This window comes from Protomyctophum bolini, assembly GCF_963924005.1.
Source record: "Protomyctophum bolini genome assembly, chromosome: 19".
Taxonomy (NCBI): domain Eukaryota; kingdom Metazoa; phylum Chordata; class Actinopteri; order Myctophiformes; family Myctophidae; genus Protomyctophum; species Protomyctophum bolini.
The window spans coordinates 11,526,309-11,553,804 of NC_137880.1; the positions used below are offsets into that span (position 1 = coordinate 11,526,309).

Here is a 27,496-nt window from a genome sequence, read left to right on the forward strand (position 1 = left end):
CTAGTAATCATTGTCTGCTCAGTAACAGGAGTCTCCATGTCTCTCTTGAACCATTGGTTTAACCAATGGATGTGACCTCATTTTGATTCAGGTCCTGTGCCTTCAGGCACGGACCCTGACACTGTCGATGCGTGTGCGTGTGTGTGTGTGTGTGTGTGCGTGTGTGTGTGTGGCAGTGCACACATGTGCAGTGAATGTAAACCTATAATCCATCTGTCTGTCAGGAAAAGACATCTCATCCCAATTCTGTTGTCTGCTATCTTCATTCTGCACACAGAGAGAGAGAGAGAGAGAGAGAGAGAGAGAGAGAGAGAGAGAGAGAGAAAGAGGAGGCTAGTGTTGAACAGGGTCTGTTGGGACTCGAGTGGAAGCCTCATTTGTCCAAAACTGTTACTGTTCAGAATTCAAAAATGGCAAAAGTAGCAGATCTACAAGCTCAAAACCGCATTATGCTTCGCGGCGCATTATGAGCTTGAAGATCTGCTACCTCTAGCAGGGTGTTCATTATATGAAAAAATACAAATAATGGAGATCAGAGGTGTCAACGACCGTTTCTATTTGCTAGTATATTCATATTCATGTAGTCATACAGTAGTTAGTCCTCATAGCTTAGCTTTTATTTACATTTTTGTCAGTGAAATAAGATAAGTCGACGATCAGTTTTAGTCAACGAAAATAACACTGCCTGTCTGTCCTCAGGCTGGGGGATCAGTTCTACAAGGAGGCCATAGAACACTGTCGCAGCTACAACGCGCGGCTGTGCGCCGAGCGCAGCGTCCGCATGCCCTTCCTGGACTCCCAGACCGGCGTGGCCCAGAACAACTGCTACATCTGGATGACAAAGTGCCACCGCCAGCCAGGTGAGGCCATGCAGCGTGTGTCTCTGCACTAACCACACTGAAACCAAACAAACAAACAACTAATTGACATGGTACATTATAGTGGTACTGTCTGAAAACACGCCCCTCTCTCTCTCTCTCACACACACACACACACTACTCTATACACACACATGACACAGGCACGCACACAGGCAGGTCAATGGACACCTCTAGAACCCAGCATTATCCCGTTTATGCTTTGCTTTCTACCCCTAATGTTCTTTATGAATCACTCCATCGTGGTATCTGGGTGATGTAGTTCTTCATGAATCAGCCCATCATGGTATCTCATGGTGATGTAGTTCTTCATGAATCACTCCATCGTGGTATCTGGGTGATGTAGTTCTTCATGAATCAGTCCATCATGGTATCTCATGGTGATGTAGTTCTTCATGAATCACTCCATCGTGGTATCTGGGTGATGTAGTTCTTCATGAATCAGCCCATCATGGTATCTCATGGTGATGTAGTTCTTCATGAATCACTCCATCGTGGTATCTGGGTGATGTAGTTCTTCATGAATCAGTCCATCATGGTATGGACCGATTCTGTAACGGGTCTCATGGTCGCAGCCTACGTATTTCCTGTAGGCGGAGACGACACATCTGCAGTTTCCCCGCTCCAAGCTTCCACTACAGTGAATGGAAAAGTGACTGATAGTTAGTCTGCCTCAAACGTTACTCTTTTACCTGCCTTTTACTAAGACTAACATTACAAAGATGCCCAGAACATCGGGATGAACCTTTGTAGTTTATGGCTGCTCTAACAGTAGTGGCAACATCATTTTTTTTTTTAAATGTCAAAATATCTACCACGGTGGCTGAGACCAGAGCCATTGAGTAATGGTTGAGACAAAGCAGTGAAAGGTCCTGAAAGATACATAACGTCAGTCTTTTTAATGTTGCCACTACTGTTGGAGTAGCCATAAACTACACAGGTTCATCCCGATGTTCTGGGCATTTTTGTAATGTAACAGTGTTAGTAAAAAGCAGGTAAAAGAGTTACGTTTGAGGCAGACTAACTATCAGTTACTTTTCTATTCACTGTAGTAGAAGCTTGCTGCGGGGAAACCGCAGATGTGTCGCCTCCCCCTACAGGAAATACGTAGGCTGCGACCATGAGACCCGTTACGGAATCGGGCCATAGAGACACACAGGGACTAAAAATGTCACGCCTCCAAATGAGACAGCGGCCCCACTTCTGGTCCGTTAAAACGGTGTACTGCAGGCCAGCCCATAGAAGTCCATTTTGTTTCATTTTAAAAGTAGGCTAACTACAGTTGAATTTCAATGAACTGAAGACTATATCGATTTGAATAAAAGTGTCTTTGTCAACATATATTGTTGTTTTCTCAATAGAGGATGTATTTCACAGAGAACCTGTCGCTTTTAAGAGACGTCACTGCCTTTACGAGGCTACGAGCACCGACTTTGAAGAGTGGAATTCTCAATAATACATCCCGATGCCGACTGACTTTGTTCATTCATGTCTATATTTTGAACATGTCACGGGCTTACTTTATATGTTCTACCTACCGCGGAGCTCCGACGGTGTGTTTTACCGCTGTCAACGTGTTGTATAATTAACATTTCCACAAATACATAGCCTATGAAACGAAACACAACAAATATATCTGGGTATTGAAAACCTCAAGGGATGCGACCGTGACGTATATACCGTGCGACCACTTTGACTTGAGATTTACAATGCTAGCACACATGGAGTATATTATAGTACAAAGATGAAGGAATGACATAGTTCTTCAGGGTGAAGTATTGAGAATTTGTTGAGAAGATTCAGCAGAGTAACAACATACAGAGAGTGAGGGACAGGCCTCCTTGCCTGTTCCAGCAGCCTCTCCGAGTGCAAGCCTCCCCAACTCTTTCTCAGACAGTCCTTATAGTCTTGTCTTAACAGAGATGCTATACTGAATGTCCATACAAGGATCTGCGCTAAACATAAGGGCGACACACAAATAACTATACCTTTGCTGACAGCGTGGAGGAGTCAAGTCAGCTGTTAGATTGACAGCTGCAGTTGAGTTAGACTGAGAATGCTTCAATTTGACCGAATGTAAGGCAGAGAAATACACAATAATGTATATATATTTACCAATCTATTTGGCATTCTAAAATAGCCATTACACATTGTGGGTTGTATATTGAGATGGCAGGTATGTGACATTGAAAAGGACAAATCAAACATATGGGACACTTTATTAGAACACAAAAAGAAATCGCTACAGCCTCAGTAATGAACCAGTGAAATGAGGATATTTTATGACGCCTCTCATAGGGACTGCATTGACAGCTGCAGTACACCGCTCTAACGGACCTGAGGCGGGGCCGCTATCTCATTAGGGGGGCGTGAAATGTGTAGAGTCCCCCTGTGTCTCTATCTAATGGTGACGTCGGGGCTTCAGTTTCCGGCTGGTTTTGGACACAAATAGCAGCAGTGCGTCCTCCGGGCCTGCAGGAGACACCCTGCACTTAGTGGTCAACCTCTGCCTCAGTGAACACATTTATTCTGGGCTGGAAACACACACCAACGTCCGTCTGTCTGTCTGTCTGTCTGTCTGTCTGTCTCTGTCTCTGTCTCTGTCTCTGTCTCTGTCTCTGTCTCTGTCTCTGTCTCTGTCTCTGTCTCTCTCTCTGATTCTACCAAAGCAGGGATTCCCAGACTCTTTTCAGTGCTGGACCCAGAAGATGAATGTGGTGTTTGTCTCCCCGTAACCCAAACCACCTCTAAAAAAAATAGTGAAAATGGTGATCTACAAATTCTACATGGAACTTGTGGATTGACTATTTTGTATGTATGTATGTATTTGGTTAAAATGGGTGGGGTTTAAAAAAAGGGCAAAAGCTTGCTCTGGTGCACTGGCCTAAAAGTGGGTCCTTAAAAACTGCTAAAACGTCTGAAATGTAGGTATGTAGGTCTGTATGTATGTATGTGTGTAGTATTTAAAAGGGGGGGCTTTTTGGTAAAAAGCCCAGCCCACAAAACCTTCATATATTTAAAACAAATCCAAAATAAGGTTACCAGTGAAGGGCAAAATGCCTATTCACTGGGGACTATGCAAGGCAGAGGCGTCCACCCCCCTGAGTCCAAGTTAAGCTAGACCGCATACCTAATAATGTATGTATGTATGTATGGTATATTGTTTTTCATTCTGTTTGGGGTGGAAAATATGCCAGGAGAGTAACTCTGTAACTCTGTGTGTGTGTGTGTGTGTGTGTGTGTGTGTGTGTGCGCGTGTGTGTGTGTGTGTGTGTGTGTGTGTGTGTGTGTGTGTGTGTGTGTGTGTGTGTGTGTGTGTGTGTGTGTGTGCGTGTGCGTGTGTGTCAGGTCAGGCAGTAGGACAGATGTATTCTTATCCTGCTCGCTGTTGGAGGAAGAGGCGGCGACTCCACACTCCGCTGGACCCCCAACTGCGACTGTGTGAGCTCCGACTGGGTAACTAGCACACACACGCACGAACACACACACACACACACACACACACACACACACACACACACACACACACACACACACACACGTACACACTCAAAGAAAACATGTACAGAATAGGTTGGCGTGCCGAACGGGAAGGGACGAGGCCGGGGCAAGTGCGCACGCACGTCATTTAGAGACGTACAAATTTTACACCCCAGTATGGGGAAAAAGGTGTGGGTTTACGGGGGCCAGTTTTGAATTGCAGCCGTCCGTATAGGTGCTCTTTGAGAGCGGCTTTGAAGGAGTGAAGGGATTCACATGTCTTTATGGCTGTTGGTAGGGCGTTCCACATTTTTGTGGCATAGAAGCTAAATGTATTCATTCCCTTGTGTGTGTGTGTGTGTGTGTGTGTGTGTGTGTGTGTGTGTGTGTGTGTGTGTGTGTGTGTGGGGGGGGGGGTGGGGGGGGTTGTTATTGATGTCTTGAAGTGGCCTTAGAGAACTATGCGGATTTCACAAACGTGTCATAAATCACATGTCGTGAGAGGATCTGCACTGCATGGTTTCCATCATAGATTGATGAATGAGGGAATTTCTTTGGGTCAAGATTTTGGAGGTTTATGTAAATGATGTGGCCCTGTTGTTGACAATGGACAATGAATGTACTGTGGTGCAGTGCCTCTTCAAACCCCCAGGGGGTCCCCAGCTAAATGACTGATAGATAATATTAGATATGGACCAAATGGACCCTTAAGGCCTCAACAGAGTCCGTTTTTACTTGAGTGCGCACTTGGAACCAAATGTATCCTTACTGTAACTCTGAGAGTGTACACTTGGAACCAAATGGACCCTTCCAGGTCTGTAACTCTGAGAGTGTACGTGGGGGTCCTTGCAATTAAAAGGTTTTAGAACCTCTGGTGTAGACATTGACTATGGCTAGTTCTTTCTTTCTTTCTTTCTTCTTTCTTTCTCCATCTCTGCCTCTCTCTCTCTCTCTAATAGCTTCCATGTTGTCCGTGGTGTGCTTCACTCTCACAGGTCAGCCTGTCTGTCCCTCTAGAAGCACGCACATATTTTATATCTGCTTACTGTAACTGTCTGTCTGTCTGACTGTCTGGCTCTGTTTAGCCTGTCTGTCTGTCTGACTGTCTGTCTGTCTGTCTGGGTCTCCAGGTTCATTCTTCTTTGAATCAATGCCTCCTCTCTCTGTTCGACACACGCACGCACGCACGCACGCACTCCTCCCTCTCCTTGCAGTACATGAGCACCCTAACAGGGCCTCTATAATCATTTGTCCATGAGGTTTTAGAATGTAAGCGAGTCCTGTGAGGTAGTTTTGTGTGTGTGTGTGTGTTTGTGTGTGTGTGTTCATGTAGGCGTGCGTGCGTGTGGGTGCGTGCATGCGTTTGTGCAGGTGCCTGTGCGTCCACATGTTTGAGTGCGTGTGCTTGTACGTGTGTCCTGCCGCCACATACAGTGTGTGTGTGTGTGTGTGTGTGTGTGTGTGTGTGTTACACTGAAGGAATGGAGGAATGCCCCATGCATGCATCCATGGAACTGGATAAGAGGCTGAAATAAAAGCAGCTCTTTGTGTGCAGCAGTCTGCCACTCTATTGTCTGTCCTCACTGTCCTCCGCTCCTCCAGACGCAACACAATCCTCCCACTTTATGCCCACAGAGAGACACTCTGCTTTAAGCCGCCTCGGAGGAAGATTTACTCCCATTTATATACTTCAGTACTTAAGTAGCAATGCCACAGCGTAAGAAATCAACCGGAAATCTCTTGTCTATGTTTTGTTTGTTTTTTTGGGTAAATGAATGTCCTACTCGATCATACTACAGCGTCGCACAAACGTATAGCAGATATGCAAGCTCTAAACACACCGCGAATCGATATAGATGTTGCATAGATCCGCTACTTTAGCTGTTTTTGAATTTGAGCCCTTTAGACCTGAGTTAAAAACATTCACCTTGAAAGAATATATATTCAAAGATTTGCGCCGCATTTTCATGATTTTTATAAAATAGCAGACCTACAAGCTCGTAGATCTGATATTTTTCAATAGCTAAAGTATGACATAATGCTTAGTTAAAACCAGGGGGGCAGTCAGACAGATATTTTGTGAAGCCACTAAGGAAATGAAAGTTCATATAATGGCCTGTTGTGGCGCTGTCATTGGACCCAGAAAAACCCATAGCCCCATAGAAGTCCATGTATTTGGGCCCAACTTCACCTAGACTGTATTACCTTAATAAACATGGTCATGAATACTTTCTTCTTCCAGTCACTAGTTTAAAGTCTCATTTCTAATGTCATAATATTCTTTTTGGAAAATTATGGTCCCATTAATTTAACAGCAGATCTACAAGCCCAAAACGCGTCACAACGCGACACGTTTTGAGCTTGTAGATCGGAGACTTTCTCCCTGGCCAGGGACAGAGCAAGCTTTGTTATAGGCTGAAACGCTGAGAGAGGAGATTTAAGCCAGATATTATAGCTGTCGTATACAGTAAGATTTAAGCCAGATATTTTAGCTGTCGTGTACGCCACGGTATACAGTAAGCAGACAGAAAGGATGCGAGCGGACATGTGTTTATGGGACAGATGGGGGACATTTTCTCAGCCACATAAGCCCTATGTATGTTCAAATGTACTTAAGTACAGTACTCAAGTAACTGCTTTGTTATACTGTCCATCGTGTGTGTGTGTGTGTGTGTGTGTGTGTGTGTGTGTGTGTGTGTGTGTGTGTGTGTGTGTGTGTGTGTGTGTGTGTGTGTGTGTGTGTGTGTGTGTGTGTGTGTCACAAAGGTGGTGCAGTAGCCCTGCTTTCAATAACTCAAGATCCATCCTTTCTTTCTTTCTTTCTTTCTTACCACATTCCTCCTTTTTTAGAGCTCAAACAGAGAAATGGGGGAGTCTAGATCATCCCCACTGTAATGAAAAGAAAGAGAGACACAGACAGACAGACAGACAGACAGACAGACAGACAGACAGACAGACAGACAACGCTCAAGCTCACACATCGCGACACATTGTGAGCCTGTAGATCGGCTATTTTCAAAGGGCCCGAAATGTGTATTGGGTTGAAGTGGTTAATTAATGTATGTTTTCAAATAAATGTAGTGGAGTAGAAGTAATTACGAATAACTCAAAACTAAAGTAACTATACTTAAGTAAATGTACAGAGGTAGAGAGAGAGAGAGAGAGGGTGTGGTTGTGTTTAGTGGTGTAGTTGTCATGTGACCTTGTGGACATCAGTCTTTATTGGAGTTGAGTGCACAATGGCCGCCACAGTTTAGACAAAATGAAAAGCAGCCTTTCTGCCTCCGCAGCGAAAACACTTATCCTGCACGAACGTTCAGAAGCACACATGTGTACACACACACACACACACACACACACACACACACACACACACACACACACCTTCCCCCTCTATTGCTTACCTGCTGTTGGACAGAAAAGCCTTTTTGAAATATCTGACATCTGATCCCTGTGTGTTTGCCTCGGCCAGGCTGGAAATGCAAACATTTTCACTCCTACGTCAGAATCCTTGTTATAGCAAGCAACAATTAACGCAGCAACGTCGACCCATAGCTACAGAGTGTCAGACAAATTAATGAGATGTAGTAGTAGATTAGTATATTCTACACACCAGCTTCACTGACAGACCACACACTGACAGCCGAGTAGCCTACTAAACATACCTGTACTACCTGTAGGCACCAAAATGGCGACCATATAATGGCCAAATCCTACCGAACACGTCGCTGTGCTCCTCCCCTATAGATAACTGCACATATGGACGGATTCATTGGAGTACGGCTTTCTGTTTTTACATTTCCTGACAAGTAACAGTTGGTGGAGAAACAAGGTTTCCACCCGACATGGCCAATCTTTCTCTGATTATCGTCTCCTTTTAAACCACCACCTGTAGAGGCGGAGCTGGCCCCCAAGCGGGAGGGTCCCCCCGGGGAGTCCACGGCTCTGGAGGCCCTGCTGAGAGGAGACAATCTGCTGGACAAGAACAAGGAGGAGGAGACGCTGCTGGAGATACAGGTCATTTACAATATAGAGCACAGCACACACTTGTTTGTTTTCCAACCTTCTCACGTCGAGGCAACCATTGTGTATATTGGGGGCATGTGAGCCACGGACCACCATTTGGTGAGATTTGCAGTAGTTCCTCGCAGACCCAAAACGAAAGAATGTTTTGTTGTCGTTGGATAAGATTTGGTCCACACTTCCATGCTGAACTGAGCCATTAGGAGAGACAACGGACAAACTAACAATTATTTTACATTCTCTAATCATGTAGGACTACTTGTAAATTAAGTAATGCAGATGTTTAACAATAATTTTCACCCTCAAGACCTACCTGGGTCGTTTTTAAATATATCCAGTCAAATAAGAACTTACGCTGGCATGGCCAGACTAATATCACTACACAGACATTAGTCTGGAACTTTAATGTGGAAGATTTATTTCCAAGCGGCGGTTATAAACAGATTCCAACGTCCCAGCAAGGCTCTGATTGGTCACCCACAACACCCACAACACTGAGCTAAATGCTATTCAAACTGAGAAGTTCCAGACCAATCTTCCTGTGTTTTCCAGGCTAATCAGAACTGTGTTCCAAAAATGACTGCTTTTCTTCTGTGGTGTGTCCTTTATGTTTGACTACTCTCATTGTCAATTGTCTAGTCATCCTGGGCTCTACATACACTCTGCCAACCTGGGGAGAGCAACGGACTAACCTCATGCTTCCTTCTATGCATGAGGAGTTTCATGCATAGGGAGTTTCCCTGGTTGGACGTAGCGCGTGGAAGGAACACGTTATTCCAACCAGTTCCTTTCCCCTCCTTCAGGCGCCCCGGCTGGCCAGAGGGAGGTAGTTTAGAGACCAGGATTACTGCATGTTTTTTGTGAGGGTACCACTACCTGCCCTAGGGGACACGGGGAGAACTGCTCTTCTTCTGTGCTGTGTCCTTCATGTTTGACTGTTCTTCTTCGGTGTGTGTCCTTCATGTTTGACTGTTCTTCTTCGGTGTGTCCTTCATGTTTGACTGTTGACTGCAGAGGGTCCTGGAGGCGGAGGAGAACGGAGACGGTTTCCAGGACGACGAAGACTTTGACGTGGACACCCCTAAAAGGAAGAGTAGGAACAGAGGGAAGGTACAGTACAGAATACAGATGATCAAGAAGAGAACGGGTGAAATGGAGAGCCCCGGTTAACCTATTTAGTAGGAATGTCCCGACTCCCGATCACGTTTTTTTCTTTTTGTTTTTGCTCCCGATACGATCATTACAATTTGGAGTATCTGCCATATATCACAATAGTACAATATCCAAAACTACAGACGATATCCAGCCTGGGCAGCATTCCATTTCTGGTTTGTGATCCGGTCGGGTAACTTTCGTCATGTTGTAGTCAATGATTTGTAGTCATCTGGCCGGAAACCACAAGTCGGAATCAGTACTATGATTACCATCCGCTCCAGACCGGTTCACATGGCCATTTTGGAACACAGGCCAGGCTTTCCTCCGGGTGGAAAGCCTGGTGACGCGAGGTTACCAGTCTAATATCATCATATGGATATAATATTGATACTAAGTGATCAGATCGGGACAACCCTACTATTTAGAGCGGGAACCCATTCGTTATTATACCTTTTTTTTATGTATCATTAGGATCTAGAAGGCCTCAAGTCTAAATGGGTCAATCCCGGAGGGAGAATAGTGCAGTTTTCAGCTTCACCCAGTTGATGGCTGCTCAGATGGTTCTGGAGGGCAGCTCTCCACCTACTATATGATCTCTCAAGACAGATTCAGCAGCTCAGCAGAAAATAGCAGATCGACAAGCTTGTCAATCGGCTGTTTTCAGCGAAAACCTTCCCCGCAATAACAGAAAAATGAAAATAGGCTAGTACAGAGCAAACAGTTGGTCGGGATCCATTTGTGGGTCGCGGACACATCCTTCTATCCTTGGTCCCTTTATTTTTTGTTTCCTACATTAAGTTTTTAATGATAATTTTTTCAAAAAACAACATTCCCCCCAAAAATATGTGTTTATGTGGACACAGATCTTGGGTCTTATGGGTGTTTTTAAGTTCACGTTTTTGGATGTATTTTGTCTAATGTGTTTTCTAAAGCGCCGCAAAACACAAATTGCCCAATTTTGGGGGTCAAACTTGACCTAATTGAGCTCCTCTGACGCTTGCTGTGTCCGCACAGGGCCGAGGGTCCGGCCGCAGGAGGACAGAGGCCGTCAGCAGTGAAGACCAGGACAAGCCCTACGTCTGTGACAGTAAGATCTGACGAAACCTCCTCTCTGTCAACGTGTGCTCTCCGTTCATTCATGCTAACACAGTTAGCAGTAACGTGTGCGACGGTATTGTAGAGCAGTTGTTTGTTTTCACCTTCCCGTTTAAGGGCCTCATTCTTTCACTCTGTTTCCAAGACATAAGCATGATGGAGGAGATGCAGACCTGACTATGCATGCAACAAACTAGCATACTGGCTGGGAGAGATATACCGCTCTGGGGAATGGACTGCCTTGGGACGTTTTGATAGCGATATCGTCTCCCTGAACTGGACTGACTGTGTCTTTAATTTTGTATTCTCCTGTGCTGTGCTCATATCTTTCCTTTCTTTCATGGTTTGCCTTTTATGTCTCCTCTGTTCCAGACAGATACAAACAAAAGCATAACTCAAAAAGGGCCGAACAAGGTATCTGACTGTCCACCATCTTGTGTTTTTCTCAGGGCTTATGTGTCTTGCTCTAATGACCGGGCTTTGCGCTCACGGGGGACCGGACTCTCTCTTTTCCCGGTGTTTCACCCAGGTGGACGCGGTTTTGAGGTTAGGGTTAGGCATAGTTTCTGTGAGGTTAGGGTTATAGTTAGGGTTTAGTCATATAGGACTATATCTTGCGCCACCCCTTAGCCCTTATCCCTAACCTAATTTGCCAATTTTGACTAATTAAAAAAACCTTTTACACAATGTCTCGATACATCGGCTAGTTGAACTATTTTTAAATGTTTTTTAAAATAGTGAAACATGGCAAATTAGTTTAGGGATAAGGGTGGCGCAAGATGGAGCCCATAGTGTTTGTGAGATTAGGTTTAGGCATAGTTTTTGTGAAGTTAAAGGTTAGGGTTTTAGGCGCCACCTGGGCGAAACACAGAAGAAAGTGGGAGTCCCCACTCCTCACAGCTGGTGTATGCGGGTGGCTAATCCAGTGGTTTTCAAAGTAGGGGCTGCCAGGTGTTCCAGTGTGGCCAAGTAGTGGAAGATAAAATATAAAATAAAAAAGATATACAATTTCTTATTTAAAATCAAATTAAATTCATAAGATTATTGTGCCAGTTTAACCACTCTCAACCTGGCATCCCTATTTTGGTCTTGTCATCACTGTCAGTGTTTTTTCAAAATGTTCTTTCCTCTCTTTTTTTCCATTTTTCCTTTTCAACCCTCTATTCTTAGCAAAAACGGACCTTATAGTTGCTCTGTTTTGTTGTGCTCTTTTCCCCCCTCATGTCTCCTGTTTTCTGCTCACGTTCCCCTCAGACTAGGGATGCTGGGTGTGGTTAAACCATTTCATAATAGGGTGGCGGCCGCAGCCAGAGGCTATGGTTATCTGTGGTGTCCTCGACATGGGATGCTAATTCAACGCAGTGGTTCTCTCAACCTATGGACCGGGAGGCCCTCCCAAGTGATTGATTTTCGGGGGTTCCCCAGAGTATTTGCTTGATGTGCAACATTGGCAGATTGGCAAATGTGATTTGAACTGTTCAAATGTGATTTGAACTGCTTGAGAGCCACTGGTCCAGCGATTCATACGCTTCCAGATCAGTTGTGTGTCACAACGCACGCTCTGCATGCCACTAACACCATGCTTTTTAGGGCATGATGCACCAACCAGCCACCTTCAAGCTGTGGGTCACTCCATCCTGTGACATAATTATAGCAGCGCTTCCCATTAGCCTCGTCTGGATCAGGGCGATTGTGAAAAGGCCTGTTTTATGAAAGACACCCTAAAACCCGGTCTTTCTGAGAAACCTCACAGAATTTAATCCGGAAAAGAACCGAAGAAGAGCAGACTTGAGATAAAGTAATGCTGCCGCGGCAGCCGGTCTAAATTGGTTGTTAAAGAAAAATAATTATAATAATGATGTATTTTATTAGAATCGTAGCGTTTTATCAATTATTTGGGGGCCTACTTGCAGTTTCTTCACGGTCCACCGGTTGGGAGGTTGATAAGTCAAGTAAGACAAGTTTACAAGTGGGGCCATTTGAGCCAAAATAGTGATAGCACATCTACAAGCTCACAAGCAGCAATGTGACGTGTTGTGAGCTTGTAGATCTGGTATTTCCCCCAGAATTATTTTTGCTGCAATACTGCAAACATTTTAGATGATTGTGCGGGGCCTTTAATTCAATAGAGAAACAGATGTTTGGGGTCACATTGTGCCTCTATTATAATGAGACCCAACTGCATTTGAGAAACCATGTCTTACCACGGTTACGTGCTTGCTTTGTGAATATCCAGTTATAGACAGAGGAACTGCAACACTGGAGCTAGCTACAGATTTCATACTTTTGGTATAAAAACTGCCCTCTCAGAATCCTTCGTTGTCCTCCCAACTTGTGTGGCTTGGCAGAATGAAAGCATACCATTTGAAACAAACAGATAAATCAAACATTACATTGAAACGGGCCCTGAGTCATTGATTTTGGCATCAGCTTGTGACCCTCTCCCTTCTAGTTGACTAGTTATTGGCGTACGTGTCTTAGATGGAAACTTTGCAGATGTTGATCCTAAATAAAAACGGCGACGAGATAATATATAAAGTGTGGCGGAAAAACATACCCTATGTATTCTGTGCAAACGCAATCTATCACCCGTTGCATCAAATGCGTTGCCAGACTGTTGCCTCTCGCAATTTCCAAATGCTTCCATCATTCAGTCTGGAGCAACAAGTTCTATCATGACTCATGAGTAAAATATAAAGCGGAAGTGGAGCCTCCTTCCCACTTCCGTTTCGTCTTTACAGTCACGCACATTTATCCTAATATAAATAGAAATCATCTAAGCACATATAGCTTGCGGTTAGCAGAAATGGAAATGGAAAAATAAGCTCTAAAGATATTTTAAAATTTAAAATTTCGTCAACGGAATGGCAGCTTCCTTACTCTGATTCTGGGAGGTGTAGTTCCAGACTCTATACAGTAGTATTCTGAGATTGTGGAATAGTTGTCTGGCTATATGCGGGACTATCAAATGGGGGCGAGTTGGGTTCACGATTCCACCATTTGACGCGACAAAACACTGCTGTGTCAGATTAAGCCGCAACTCCTCTCTAAAACGTGACCTGAAAACATGCCCTGAGAATGAGAATACCGTCGCTGTCTCGCAGAAACCTCTAATCTTTTTTTATGTTTTTTTTGTTGTAACTGAACGGCCTACTTGATCATACTACAGCGACGCTTCAAAAGCAGCATCTGCAAGCTCTGAACATTTTGAGCCTGTAGTTCTGCTACTTTTGATGTTTTTTCATTTGAATCCCGAAAAGTAACAGTTTTGGACATATGAGTTTTCCCCCCGACAGAGACGGTATTGTCTGTGTATTTCTCCATGTGTCACAAAATGATCATGCGTACACACTGGGGGTATTTCTTTCCCCCACATTTATTTCCTCCTCACATGAGATCAAGGGAATTTAGCATCAAACTCTGCAAGGTTCTCCTGTAATGGTCATACTGGTAGTGACAGATAGTCTGAGATAGATATAGATATATAGCTAACAACGGTCTGCATTACAACTAGAGAGATGTGTAAACTAAACATGTAATGTTCGTTTATTCCTTGGAAAAGCTTTTAGTCGACTAAAAGCTTCAGATGAGAAAGATGCAGATTGATTTGTAGCGTTGCGTGGAATGCGTGCTGCCTGTTGGGCCTATTCCCTGTAGAATGGTGGCGTTTTGTGCCTAAAGCAACTGATCTTTGAGCTAACATGGTTAACTTGTAGATCTGTGTTTTAAAGGCCTTTACAAACCGGGGGCGTAACAAATAAATGATATGAAAATGCAGAAAAACCACTGGCGAATATTTCGCATCAAAACTATTTTGATGCAATACAGGTTGATACCTTTATTGATGGTGCGGGAGCTCATAAAAATCAACCTTGCTCCAGATACAAATTTCATAGATTTTGTGAACCAATGATACAAACAACAGTATCTTTTCAGGCAAATTAATCACATTAATAAATTCCACATTAGGAAAGTGGGCCAACCAACCACTAAACTTCTCTGTCAAACTTTATTTAACAAAGGTGGTGTAAGTGATATTTCTTTGCTAAAATAAGTGTTAAATAGCTCTATATTGTGATAGTAATCATTGCTATAGCGTGTTTGTTCAGTAACGGTGTTAAATAGCTCTATATTCTGATAGTAATCATTGCTATAGACTAGAGTGTTTGTTCAGTAACAGTGGTCTCCCTATCGCTCTCCAGCTCTTTAGTAAACAGATTTGATTAAAAAACAGCAAAATTAGAACTGAATTGACAACCGGGTTCTCTCGCTTGATTGGACGAAATTGGTGTCCCGGCTGGAAATGTATTTTCTGTTTACTAAAGCACTATAGAAATAATTACTATTGGAATTGTAATAAGAGTTTTTACTTTTTAACCAAAGACTTAATTTAACAAAAAAACAATATCACTTGCACAGCACCTTTTTTACTGTTTTTAACTGTTATAAACGTGACAGCTTTAACGGTGGGATGTTGTGCTGTGTGTGTGTGTCTCTCTCTCTCTCTCTCTAGTCTGTGGGAAGCGCTACAAGAACCGCCCAGGCCTGAGCTACCACTACACCCACACCCACCTGGCCGAGGAGGAGGGAGGAGGAGGAGGAGGCCATGAGGACAAGGAGATGAGCCAGTCTCCTCCGCTGCGCCCAGACAACCACAAACGTAAGGAGAGCAGGAGGACCGCAACCATGACCACCACCATTTAGACCCGAGGACGATTCTATGAATGTCTTCTAAATCCTGACAGTGCACGGTCGTTCTCAAACATTTTCATATCAAGAACGCCCAAAAATATATATGTAATTGACCGCCGCGGCCAATAATAAATACACGCGGCAGCGTTACTTCATCCCCGAAGCCGGGTATACGCATACCCGGCACATCTCCTTGTAGTTTTGTAGTCTTTTGCAGTACTTTGTAGAGGTTCAGCATATTGCTGAACTCTGGGGGAGCCCGGGATCCAACTGGGCCCCGCCCCCACCTTTATGCATAGTACAGAGCACCCTGGAGTCGCAGACCAGACACACAGGACAGACATAAAGAGAACAGAAATATGACCTCGTAACTCTGAGTCGTAACTTCACAGGTCCAATCGAAGTAAAAAGTGCCATATAGTCACTGATGCGGACGTATAGTAAATCCAATACAGTAAAAAATGAGGGCTAAATGAGTCTTTTATTCTTTCTTTATTGATTCGGATCCCCATTAGCTTCCACAAAGTGGTTGCTAGTCTCCCTGGGGTCCACACAAAAATGTAGACAATAAAAACAGATAATTGAAATTTAAAACAGACAAGATCAGCAAAAAAACTGTGAAGTCGCTCTGCATGCAGAGACAACAGTGTTTACACAAAATAATAATAATAATAATACAATAAGAATAAGGTACAAAAAATAGAATAAAACGAAACTTAATTCATCTATAAAGGACTCATCAATGTATGAGCATATTCCAAGCTAAATGTGTCTCTAATATCATTGTTTAAATTAAGATAAGATAATACTCAAAGGTAGTGTAAATTATGTTTTCATGGTTAATACTGTATATGATACCATAATTAACCATAATTAAAAGAACAACCAAGGAAATGGCTGAAAATGAATGACTGCGTGTTCATCAACCGATTATCTAACTGTGTGTGTGTGTGTGTGTGTGTGTGTGTGTGTGTGTGTGTGTGTGTGTGTGTGTGTGTGTGTGTGTGTGTGTGTGTGTGTGTGTGTGTGTGTGTGTGTGTGTGTGTGTGTGTGTGTGTGTGTGTGTGTACTGTGTGCGTGTACTGTGTGCGTGTGCATGTGTACTGTGTGCGTGTGTCCTGACAGCTCAGAAGGGTCCAGATGGATCCGTCATCCCTAACGACTACTGTGACTTCTGTCTGGGAGACCAGGAGTCCAACAGGAAGACCGGCCAGGCTGAGGAGCTGGTCTCCTGCTCCGACTGCGGCCGCTCCGGTGAGTCCTCCTCTCCTCTCCTCTCCTCTCCTCTCCTCTCCTCTCCTCTCCTCTCCTCTCCTCTCCTCTCCTCTCCTAAACTCCTAAACTAAAGTTTTCTCATGGCACTTTACATGCAATATAGAGCAGGTCTTTCATTTACAGAAACCCAAACATTCCCCTACAAGTAGCCAAGGAAACAACTCCCCTTTGTCGGGAAGCAGAACCTGGCTAAATGTGGGAGGCCATCTGCCTTGACCAAGAGGGAGAGACACACGGACATATATACTGTACATTACATACACAGCATGAAAAACAATAACAACATTAAAAACAAATCAATAACAGTCCACAGCCATGGAGACTGGCGTCCATCCGCAGCCTGGGGAGCGATCTGTGAAAGCCTGTGTAATTTAGTAGAGAGTCTAGCTACAGGCCTTATAGCCTTTATATACGTAAACCAAAGGGCCTATAACGTTCATAGTATACAATTGATCTTTGCTGACATCAGCATCACTAACCCACAGACTCATGTCTCCCTGTCTTCTTGTCTCTGTGTCTGTGTGTCATAGATTAGATTAGGTTAGATTGGAGCAGTGGTTCCCAAACCTTTCAGCCCGTGACCCAAAACAGAAATTAGATATTCACCCTGGGACCCAAGCTAAAATAGCATATCTACAAGCTCACAATGCGTCGCTTCACATTACTGTATATTTTATAATGGCTGAGAGGCGTGGTGAGAGACGACGTGCAGTGTTCCAGTTTCAATTTTGCCTGCTCATTTATTCATGTCATATATCTTACATTTTCACTTGTTTATCCTCTCTTCTGATTGAATAACTTTGGCATGATATCCCTACCTGAAACATTTTTTAAATTATTTTTCTGTTTAATAAAGAGCTAGAGAGATATCCCCGTTAATGAACGAACACGAACACACACAGCAGAATTTAGAGCTATTTACCACTTATTTTTAACCAAACAATATCACTTACTTTGACCTTTTAAGAAATAGACGGCATGGAACAGACTTAGCCGGTGGAGTCTATAAGTCTTCTGAAATGACATCATGAAATGAATGACATCATTCATCAAACTGCCAGGACTCACTGTTTCCAGTTCCTCTCCGGTTCTATTTTGTCTTTATATTCATCCTACATTTGATCAGTGTTGATTTAACACAGAGTGTACAAGTGGAACCAAATGGACCTTAAGTGAGTAACAGGCTGACAGCAAAGCCCATTGCTTTGAGGCTGTCTTGAGTGTCTTCTATTCCAAATAAAATAGCTCAACCTTCACTGCCTGGCTTCTCTCTCCTCGCAGAGGTTTATACTGTAGTGTGGATCCTTTGTCTGCATATAAATGTAATATATTATTATTATTAGTATTACAATTTACAATTCAGGCATTTAGCGGACGCTGTTAATCCAGATGGATTCACCGTTAAGGTAAACGCGAGGTAATGCATAGAACAGTACTCATCAGACTAAACAGTATAATATCGCAAAAATGAATAATCTGTAGATTGAAACTATACTTCGACTCATGAATGGATCGAATATATTTGTATTGAATATAAAATGAGCAATATATTTATTATCTACCAACCATAGGGACCGATCTGTATACGGAGGATTACTGGGGTGGTGGAGGGTGAGCAGCAGTGTTAGCGTAAGACAGCAGCGGTGGGTGCAGCAGCATAAGCAAGCAGGGATGAGTAGTGCAAACCCCCAGATTATACAGAGAATTAAATGAGTGTGTGTGCTTGGACGTGTGGATGTGGACGTGGAGCTGAGGCGCGGCCCAATGGACGGCTGCCAACAACTGCACTGAGTTCCCTGACGGAACTTGTCTGTGGAAAGCGCGACGCTCATACACTATACTTGCCAGGTCTACTATTATTATGATGAAATTGGGGAGGAAAGGGGAGTGAAAAAAAAGCACACAAAGACATGTAACACCATTGACCATCTATCTATCTATCTATCTATCTATCTATCTATCTATCTATCTATCTATCTATCTATCTATCTATCTATCTATCTATCTATCTATCTATCTATCTATCTATCTATCTATCTATCTATCTATCTATCTATCTATCTATCTATCTATCTATCTATCCCTCCTCTCTGTGCAGGTCACCCCACCTGCCTGCAGTTCACAGACAACATGATGCAGGCTGTGAGGACCTACCAGTGGCAGTGCATCGAGTGCAAGTCCTGCAGCCTGTGTGGAACCTCCGAGAATGACGTAAGTCCACCTCAAATATAATATCCGTCTGTCTGTCTGTCCGTCCGTCTGTCTGTCTGTCTGCTGCAAAATAGCGACACCTACAGGTTGGTGCCTGTGCAGCAGGCTTTTTTTTGTTGCCAACGGCTGATTCGGTCTGGCTTATTAGCCAGGCTAGGGGAACAGGGCAGGGGGGAAAGCAGTGGTTCACAAACTGTTCAGGTCGAATCCCAAAAGAGAGATTAGACGATTAGACGCAAAGACGTTAAGGGATAAGAGGTAAGGCGGTGTGCAAGTCTCTTGTGACGCGTTGTGAGCTTGTAGATCTGCTATTTTTGGTCCCCCCCAGAATAGGGATGTTGGGGTTTAAGTGGTTTGAACGTCCAAGTATAAAAGTTATTTTCAGTCTGACACTCTCAACTCACGAAGTAGAGCATTATAAGGGACGGAAAATAAACAAGAGTTGAAATACGGATATACAAAGTCTCTATAAACGGTTTACGTGGTATAGTAAATTATCGTCTCGGTCCAGTGGAAACCTCATATCATGTTCGTTTTCAGTATTCAAATTCAAAAGCATCAAAAGTAGCACATCTACTACAAGCTCCATACGCATCGCTTCGAGACGCGTTTTCGAACTTAGGGATCGGCTAATTTTGTGTGACGCTGTAGTCGGATGTTCATTTACGAAAAAACACAAAAAGTTTAAATATGGAGATATGGAGATGGACGTTTCTACCCAACAGCAACAATATAGTATACAAGTATAACTTAAAAAGGATAATTCTCTCTCTCTCTCTCTCTCTCTCTCTCTCTGCGTGTGTAGGACCAGCTCCTGTTTTGTGACGACTGTGACAGAGGGTACCACATGTACTGCCTGAAACCCCCCATGACGCAGCCCCCCGAAGGTATGTACACCCCCCCCCCCCCCCCCCCGCCCCCCTTCATGTTACTGTGTATGACCCTAAGCCATAACCCATGATCCAGCCCCCCAGAAGGTACTGTACTGTACCGTATCATGTACACACCCAACCCCTCCATTGTACTGTGTAATGACTGTTACATGTGTCAGTAGTGCATGGAAGTGTGTCCCATTAATGGCCCAGCAGATGTCGCTATTTCACCTTCTACCATTTGCGAGACATTATAATCTCAATGGGCCTGATTCATTAAAAAGAAATACGCCACCGTTACACTGTGGCGGAAACAGATATCGTATTTATCCGTCCGATCAAGCTACGTTGAGATGACGTGTTATTCAGAGAGCGGTGTGTACCACAGGTGTGCTGGCGTATCGCAGGTGTATGTCATACTGAATGCAGTGGGTGCAAAGTGATCGGAAAAGAACCCGACAACCTCATTTGCATTGATCCACGCCCCATATCGCACCATAAAAGGCTTCAAGCATGACTCAGCAGACAGCAGTTTGGTCTGTCAAAAAAAGAAAAAAGGCTTTGCAGCCGCAGACTATGCGGCTTCACAGCCGCGGTCAATGCATGAATATAGCCCGCACTCTATTAAAATGTCCACAACGGTGCGCGCTCCGCTGCTGAAGCAATATCATTATAATTTATTTAATTAAGTTCGGGACCAAGGCGGGTGCTGCACTCACACCTTTGCAGTCAGAGGTAAAATATAGGCTATCCGATATTTAAAATATCGGATATATGTCAATGCAAAAGTCGTCTTTTGAGAGAGAGAGAGAGAGAGAGAGAGAGAGAGAGAGAGAGAGAGAGAGGGGAGAGAGGGGAGAGAGGGAGGGGGGCATGGCTTGCGCGATAAAGAACAGTATATACATTCATAAGTGAATAATTGGGATCCTCTTGTCTGAAGAATTTAAGAAATTATAATCCAGTGAGTTTATCCAGTGAGTTAAACTATTCTGTGTGTGGCATCCATGCATGTGATCAATATCAATACATGATATTAATTTGTACTGTTCACCACACGACCAAATGCTATATTACAACTCGGCAATGATAAGCCCTTATAGGCTACTGATGAATGCACCTGAGGGTTATAAAAAAAGAAACAACACTCGCCTGCAGAAGTAAAATAGATATCCGATGTATCAGATGTAAATTAATTTCATGATGTCGTCATATTAAAATGATTCGCGGGACACGGCAAACTCATGATGAGATCAATGTAGTAGCCTACAGCATATAGCCTACACAGCTACAACGTTGCCCATATTATAATTAATTAAGGTGAGCTGGCTTAAAACTGACTGGCCAAATTGCACGCTGTGGATTTATAGCCCTCGTCGTGACTGCTGTCTGTCTGTCAGACCGGCATGTCTGTCAGTCTGTGAACCATAGAATGCCATAGATAGACCATATAACAGTCGGGCCAGGCCGTGTTCTGTCCTTGCCGGGCTCACCGCGCCGTTATATTAATTTTCCAATGTAAATTTCACCCAGATTGGACTCGGTTCAGCGGCCGCATGCTGCTGTCCGCCCCCCCCCCCCCCCCCCACACACACACACACACACACACACACACACACACACACACACACACACCGACAGTCAGAGAACTGACTCACTAAACAACACTAACACACACTAAACAATTGGATTCGTACAGTGCAGAATGCAGATAAGTGTAGGCCTATATGTTCTTATTATAATTGTGAGTTTGTTTTTTAACATGCAGCGTGAGTCCACGGGAGCCGATCTACAAGCTCACAACTGCACTGCGAGTAGCCTAGAGAAGGCTGTCAAGTGAGCAGCGCAATCGCGCATGCTATAGAAATATCCTAATAAATAAATAAAAAGGTGTCGCTTGCAGGGGCAGTTTCCTTATGGGACTTGACTCTAGAATGCATGCATAGGATAGGCATACAAGTGCAAGTGCACTCGGCTTTTATATATCATTTTTTTATGTGCTGAACAATGTTAGGGTCGGGACACATGCCTACATATTTTATCTGCGATTTGGGAACTATTTATTGATTCAGCATGAAGACTAAAGCCTTCTGAATATATCCGTAAATTCGTCCGCCACCTAAAGAGGTCCCGTGGGATTTTACGGAGTTTCCGACCAACCTACGTGAGCGTCAAGTTCACGGCCATTTCCATGAATTCCAAATTAATGTGGGAAATCCACGTAAATGCCTTTCCGCTAGCTTCACGTCATTATATCAGCGTAAACGCGTTGAAGAATCAGGCCCAATATGAGTCAATGAGGTTTTGGGCAGACTTTATACTTATTTCTTAGCAGCAGGACGTTGCTTTACTGAAAGCGAGTGCTTCCAAATTCTGACACTGAATTTCTTGACATAAAGTAGCTCATAACATGTCTACGGTGGATTTTTAGGAAACAAACACTTTGCAGATAGAAAGAGGATAATTCAAGCTTTTCATACAACTGCAATGTTGGTGCGTTTAATACAATCGATAGGACTTTTCTGTTTGGATGTATGGGCTGTCAATGGCAAATTGCGGCTAGTTGCCACCCTGCCATTAACTTAAGGGCAAGATTATAAGATGGCTGCGGTCTGGACTGCAGTGGACCCTGCAGTGAGGAATAGTTACCATGTTGATTTGTCTCATATGCTCTCTCTCTCTCTCTCTCTCTCTCTCTCTCTCTCTCTCTCTCTCTCTCTCTCTCTCTCTCCAGGGAGCTGGAGTTGTCACTTGTGTCTGGACCTGTTGAAGGACAAGGCCTCAGCCTACGGAGAAGCATAACACACGCACACACACACACACACACACACACACACACACACACACACACACACACACACTACGGTGCATTATCAGGCTCAGGGCAGAAGTCCAGTTTTCCAGTGAGGAGCAGAGATCCCCTACCTCTCAGACAACCACCTGTTCTACTTATAGATACGTATATATTTCACAAATTGTCCATATTTATGTTTCAGAATAGACAAAAAGTGGCAAAATAAATATTTGTAAAACAATTATTTTATATAAATTCTTTTTTTTTCTTTTTTCGTTGTTGTTTTTTATATCCAGTCCTGTATTTTCTCCATAATACATATTGTTTTGTCCAGTTTTTGTGTCATTTGAAACATAATGTTTAGGTTAGGGTTGTCCCATTTCCATCACGTGATCGGAAATCGGTACGGGAGCAAAGAAACGTGATCAGGACATCTCTAGTATCAATATTATATCCATATCATGATATTAGACTGGATATTGTCTGTGATTTTTGATATTTTACTATTGTGATATGGCATAACTATAAAAAATATAAATATCGGATCGGGAAAAATCGGCATTGGCAGAAATGAAATGATTAGAATGGGATTGTGATGGGTTTGTTGGGGTATGGGGGGTGTTTCAGTCATTAAGCCACGACCTCACGGTAGTCCCAAGGCTTTAACCAAACCATTCAAATAGATGAGGAACATGCTTCATCTTTTCTTTTTACATCATTTTTAAGACACTTTTCTTTACCAGAAGGTTTATGACACACTCCAATCCTTATCAGATTCAGATTATTATCCATATCAGTGGTTCTCAGACTGTGGGTCGGGACCCACAGGGGGTCTCACGATGGACAACAACAGTAAACAAACCAATATACAGTACAGGTGTATACAGGATATCTGCACATTTCTAAAGGCCTATTAACACCTTTTTAATAACTCTAAAATGATGTATTAATAATAATAATAATTACGAAAATTACTGCGTCCAAAGTAATCAAACTATTGTCAAATGTTACATAAAGAGGCAAACATTGTGGAAAATCTCCAAGCTTGTAGATCGGCTATATTTTCACAATTTATCTGTAGAACCGAGTCAAACCAAAATTTGTGTCTCAACTCCTACAGTTCCAATTAAGGCCTTGTCAGGATGGGGGGGGGGGGGGTCCCGGCCGTAAGGTTTGAGAACCACTGATCTATATCAGTGGGACCACAGGGGGCCCTTGAGGAGTTCCAGGGGGTCCCCAACTAAATGATAGTTTGATACCAAATGGACCCTTATGTTTGGTTCCATTTGTACCCACTCAGAGTAAAATTAACAGTGATTTTACAATATAAATTGGGGGTCCCAAAGATGGAAATGCCATTTAATGGAGGTCCGTAGACTAATTCATGTCAAACTGGGGGTCCTTGAAATTAAACGGGTTGAGAATCTCTGCTAGAGCCATAAAAATCTTTTCTTATCATCTTCTCATCCCTGGCATATGTTTTCAAATGGGGGGGTCTGCGGGCTAATTAGTGCCAAGTTGGGGGTCCTTGACATGAAAAGGTTTGGGAACCACTGCTCTATATTGAGAGCCAGGGGAGTGTGGTTCTCAGGTCCTTCTTGTTGGAAGGAGAAACAGATTGAGTGTTTGTTTGAACTTGACTTTCTATTTCCAGTCCTCTTTCCCGGTGTGTGTGTGTGTTTATACCTCACAGCGACGTCCCATAATTCGTGGCTGTCGGGTGGAGACCTCGTATGTCCCCAAAAAACGTTACGGATTTAAAGTAGTGACTTTTTTTTTGTGCTACTTTAGTGCGACGATCCTGTGTGACGACGTAGGGCGTTAATGTACGAACCCCCCGCCGCATACAAGATTTCTGTTGCTAGATTTCTCAAACTCTTTGAAAACAGCTGATCTAAGGACCCCCTCAACTAGGATCCAGTCTATCCACATCCACAGGAAAATGAATTGAATTTTCAGAGCGCATATACTGTACCTTGCATCCATGTCATGAGAAATGAGACGCGTCTCTTTCAGAACAATTCTGTTTAGCGTTTCATGTTGCGAGTTGTTGTCGCCGTGACTCAACCTCGTCCTTGGATATCAATCAAATCTTGGACCCTGTCTTTATACTGCAGTGGTGGACAGTAGCAGAGTACAGTTTTGTTGCGGGAACAGACCTTTAATATCTCAATAGAAGAGCAGGTAGACCAAACACAACTGCTACAGTTGTGTTGGTTACATTGGATTAACAAACTTTTCCACACAGATTGGTCAAAATAACGTTGTGTTCATTAAACAAAGGCTGCAGCTTTGTAATGTGCTTAATGCTGTCTGAGAACTGATGGTGATTGTTTTTTAAATTATTATAGATTATAGAACACAAAATCCAAGGTTACACGTCCTCCAGTGAATACTTTGTTTTTGTTTTTTAAAACATTAGATGGTGATTATTTTTCGCAGGATTATCTCATTCAATTATTTTTATTTTCATTTTGTGATTTGGTGTTGTATTTGAAACTGCTTTTGTCCCAGGACAATCAGGAGCTAGCATAGACACAATGATATTTATCTGTACAAAAGAATGTATCATCCCCCGGTTTCAAGGGGTTTCGCAGAGGTTTTTCTCTATGGACATGGTGTCGTCTTAAAATCGTCTCCTATAAGAATTGTGGTCCAAAAATAAACAAACTGTCTCGGCGATATTGTCGTGGAGGTGTGTCTGCCGTTTTTGACCGTCAGTCAGTCAGTTGATACGGTCTGTTTCTAGTGAAAATCCTACTATAAATACGCCACATCTCTTCGTGCGTGCGTGTGTGTGTGTGTGTACGGTTGTAATGCACGTGTAACTCGAGAACCGTTTGCCCCACCGACTTCATATTCGACACACGAACCCGTGGACTCAGATTTAGAGGTGATCTATTGGAACATCCTCTAAATTGCGTGCTGAAAATAGCCACTGTACAAGCTCTCTTGTCCGCTGCACAACACACCACCGTAGAGCAGTGGTTCTAAACCTGTTCAGGCCGCGACCCCCCAATAGAATCATATTTGAACTGTAGAGCCCCCACCCACACTGACAATCACTGGAATTGGGGAGTTGGGCATTACATTTCGTTTGACTCGGTTCCACAGATAAATATTTGTTGCGAGGCGTTGTGAGCTTGTAGATCGGCTATTTTCACAATGTCTGTCTCTTTCTTATTAGTTGACAATTGCCAACGTTTGAGCAGTTTTATTAGTATAGGATTTTTAGGACCTTTTTAATACCTCAAAAAAAGAAAGAGAGAAAAGAAAACAACACCATTACTGGATATATCAAAAGTAGTCAACAAACTAGTAGTTGCCTTTTTTAAGGTATTAAAAAAGGTCTTGAAAGTCCTTAAATTGTCACTTCACTGTCAACTGAGGATCCCCCAAAGTCCTGTGGGGACACCCCCCTGGGGGTACCGACCCACAGGTTGAGAACCACTGCAACAGAGCGTTATTTATGCGTTACACTCTTAAAAGGATTCTATACTCTCACACCATATGCCCCCAAAACATTCCATTGTGGAAACATTATTATATTCTCTATTCCGAACTTAATGATTGAACTTCATGAATGAATGTGAATTAGACTCAGTATGTGTAATATGCGTCTACATAGTAGACACAGGTGGTATAAACTGTTATCTGTTGTTCGACATAGAGCCTTTTCTAGTAAGAGTGTGCGGTCATTATAATTTACGCTCTGAAAACACCTTTTTAATGTCATTATGTTTTGATAGCGTCCCTTAATTCAACATCAAATATACAGTATGTTGTATTTTGGTAATACTTGATGTTACATTTTATGTAAAATAAAGATGTGTTTTTTTTTCACAAACTACACGTCACCTCTTGCCTTTTTTTACTCCATATTATTTTATTTCTTTCCTCTTAAAAACTTTAGCCCTATTTTTGCCTATAATAAATGCATAGTGTAGTAGTAACTATACACTAGGCCCACGGGACCATTATGACTGGCCCACCAATGAAAATCTAACAAAAAGAAGAAGAAAAAATCTGGAAAATGAAATAAAAATAAATAAACCTGAATGAAGTTATCTTTAATTACATTATTATAAGTAATACTATTAGAGTTGTACTATTACTCGAACGAAAATAAAAGCTTGGGGGGGGGGGGGGGGGGGAGATGCAATGCAAATGAAAGACATATACTGTGTATCCCTATTCCCTGACATAATTTTATAGCTAAACGGACAGAATTCTATTTTATTTGAATGATGAAACCCAGCTGCCATTAATAGTTGGAAATGGAAATGGAAATTGCGGAAATTGTGGAAATGGAAATTGCGGAAATTGCGGAAATTGTAATTGCGGAAATTGCGGAAATGGTGTTAATGGAAATTGCGGAAATTGCGGAAATGCGGAAATGGAAATTGCGGAAATGGTGGAAATTGAAATTGCGGAAATTGCGGAAATGGAAATTGCGGAAATTGCTCTTCAGTTATAGCTATCTATTTTCAGGTAGATTGTTTTATTTTACTCAGTCAGCCATATCACTACTCATTTCTTTTCATGAAAAAGGTCATAGCTGGGTAATCTATTTTCAGGCAAATTGTGTTTATTGTATTTAATTTTACTCAGCCATAACAATTTATTTTCTGTTAACCAACTTGCTGGCTGGCAGGCAGGCAGACAGCTACTCATAGACAGGCAGACAGACAGACAGCTACTCATGGAGAATTGGACAGGCAGGCAGACAGCTACTCATGGACAATTGGACAGGCAGGAAGGCAGACAGCTACTCATAGACAGACAGACAGCTACTCATGGACAATTGGACAGGCAGGAAGGCAGACAGCTACTCATAGACAGACAGACAGCTACTCATAGACAATTGGGCAGGCAGGCAGACAGCTACTCATAGACAGACAGACAGCTACTCATGGACAATTGGACAGGCAGGAAGGCAGACAGCTACTCATAGACAGGCAGACAGACAGCTACTCATGGACAATTAGGCAGGCAGGCAGACAGCTACTCATAGACAGGCAGAC

At 43.1% G+C, this 27,496-nt stretch overlaps 1 protein-coding gene across 3 annotated transcripts in view; it reads left to right on the forward strand.

Moving 5' to 3' along the window:
* Nucleotides 1–26,312, forward strand: part of dpf3 (double PHD fingers 3) — a 34,636-nt gene extending 8,324 nt beyond the window's left edge. The window contains exons 2-12 of one of the 3 annotated variants that reach the window (XM_080791672.1): nucleotides 700–860; nucleotides 4,227–4,334; nucleotides 8,254–8,375; nucleotides 9,396–9,491; nucleotides 10,551–10,623; nucleotides 11,004–11,045; nucleotides 15,145–15,291; nucleotides 16,449–16,577; nucleotides 18,697–18,809; nucleotides 19,615–19,696; nucleotides 22,413–26,312. In XM_080791672.1, coding sequence (XP_080647798.1) covers nucleotides 700–860; nucleotides 4,227–4,334; nucleotides 8,254–8,375; nucleotides 9,396–9,491; nucleotides 10,551–10,623; nucleotides 11,004–11,045; nucleotides 15,145–15,291; nucleotides 16,449–16,577; nucleotides 18,697–18,809; nucleotides 19,615–19,696; nucleotides 22,413–22,480 — 1,141 coding nt within the window. In that variant the 3' untranslated portion in view covers nucleotides 22,481–26,312. Of the gene's footprint in view, nucleotides 1–699; nucleotides 861–3,652; nucleotides 3,694–4,226; nucleotides 4,335–8,253; nucleotides 8,376–9,395; nucleotides 9,492–10,550; nucleotides 10,624–11,003; nucleotides 11,046–15,144; nucleotides 15,292–16,448; nucleotides 16,578–18,696; nucleotides 18,810–19,614; nucleotides 19,697–22,412 lie in introns of those variants that run through there. The other 2 variants (XM_080791674.1, XM_080791673.1) reach the window with 2 other exon arrangements.
* Nucleotides 26,313–27,496: the final 1,184 nt, after the last annotated feature.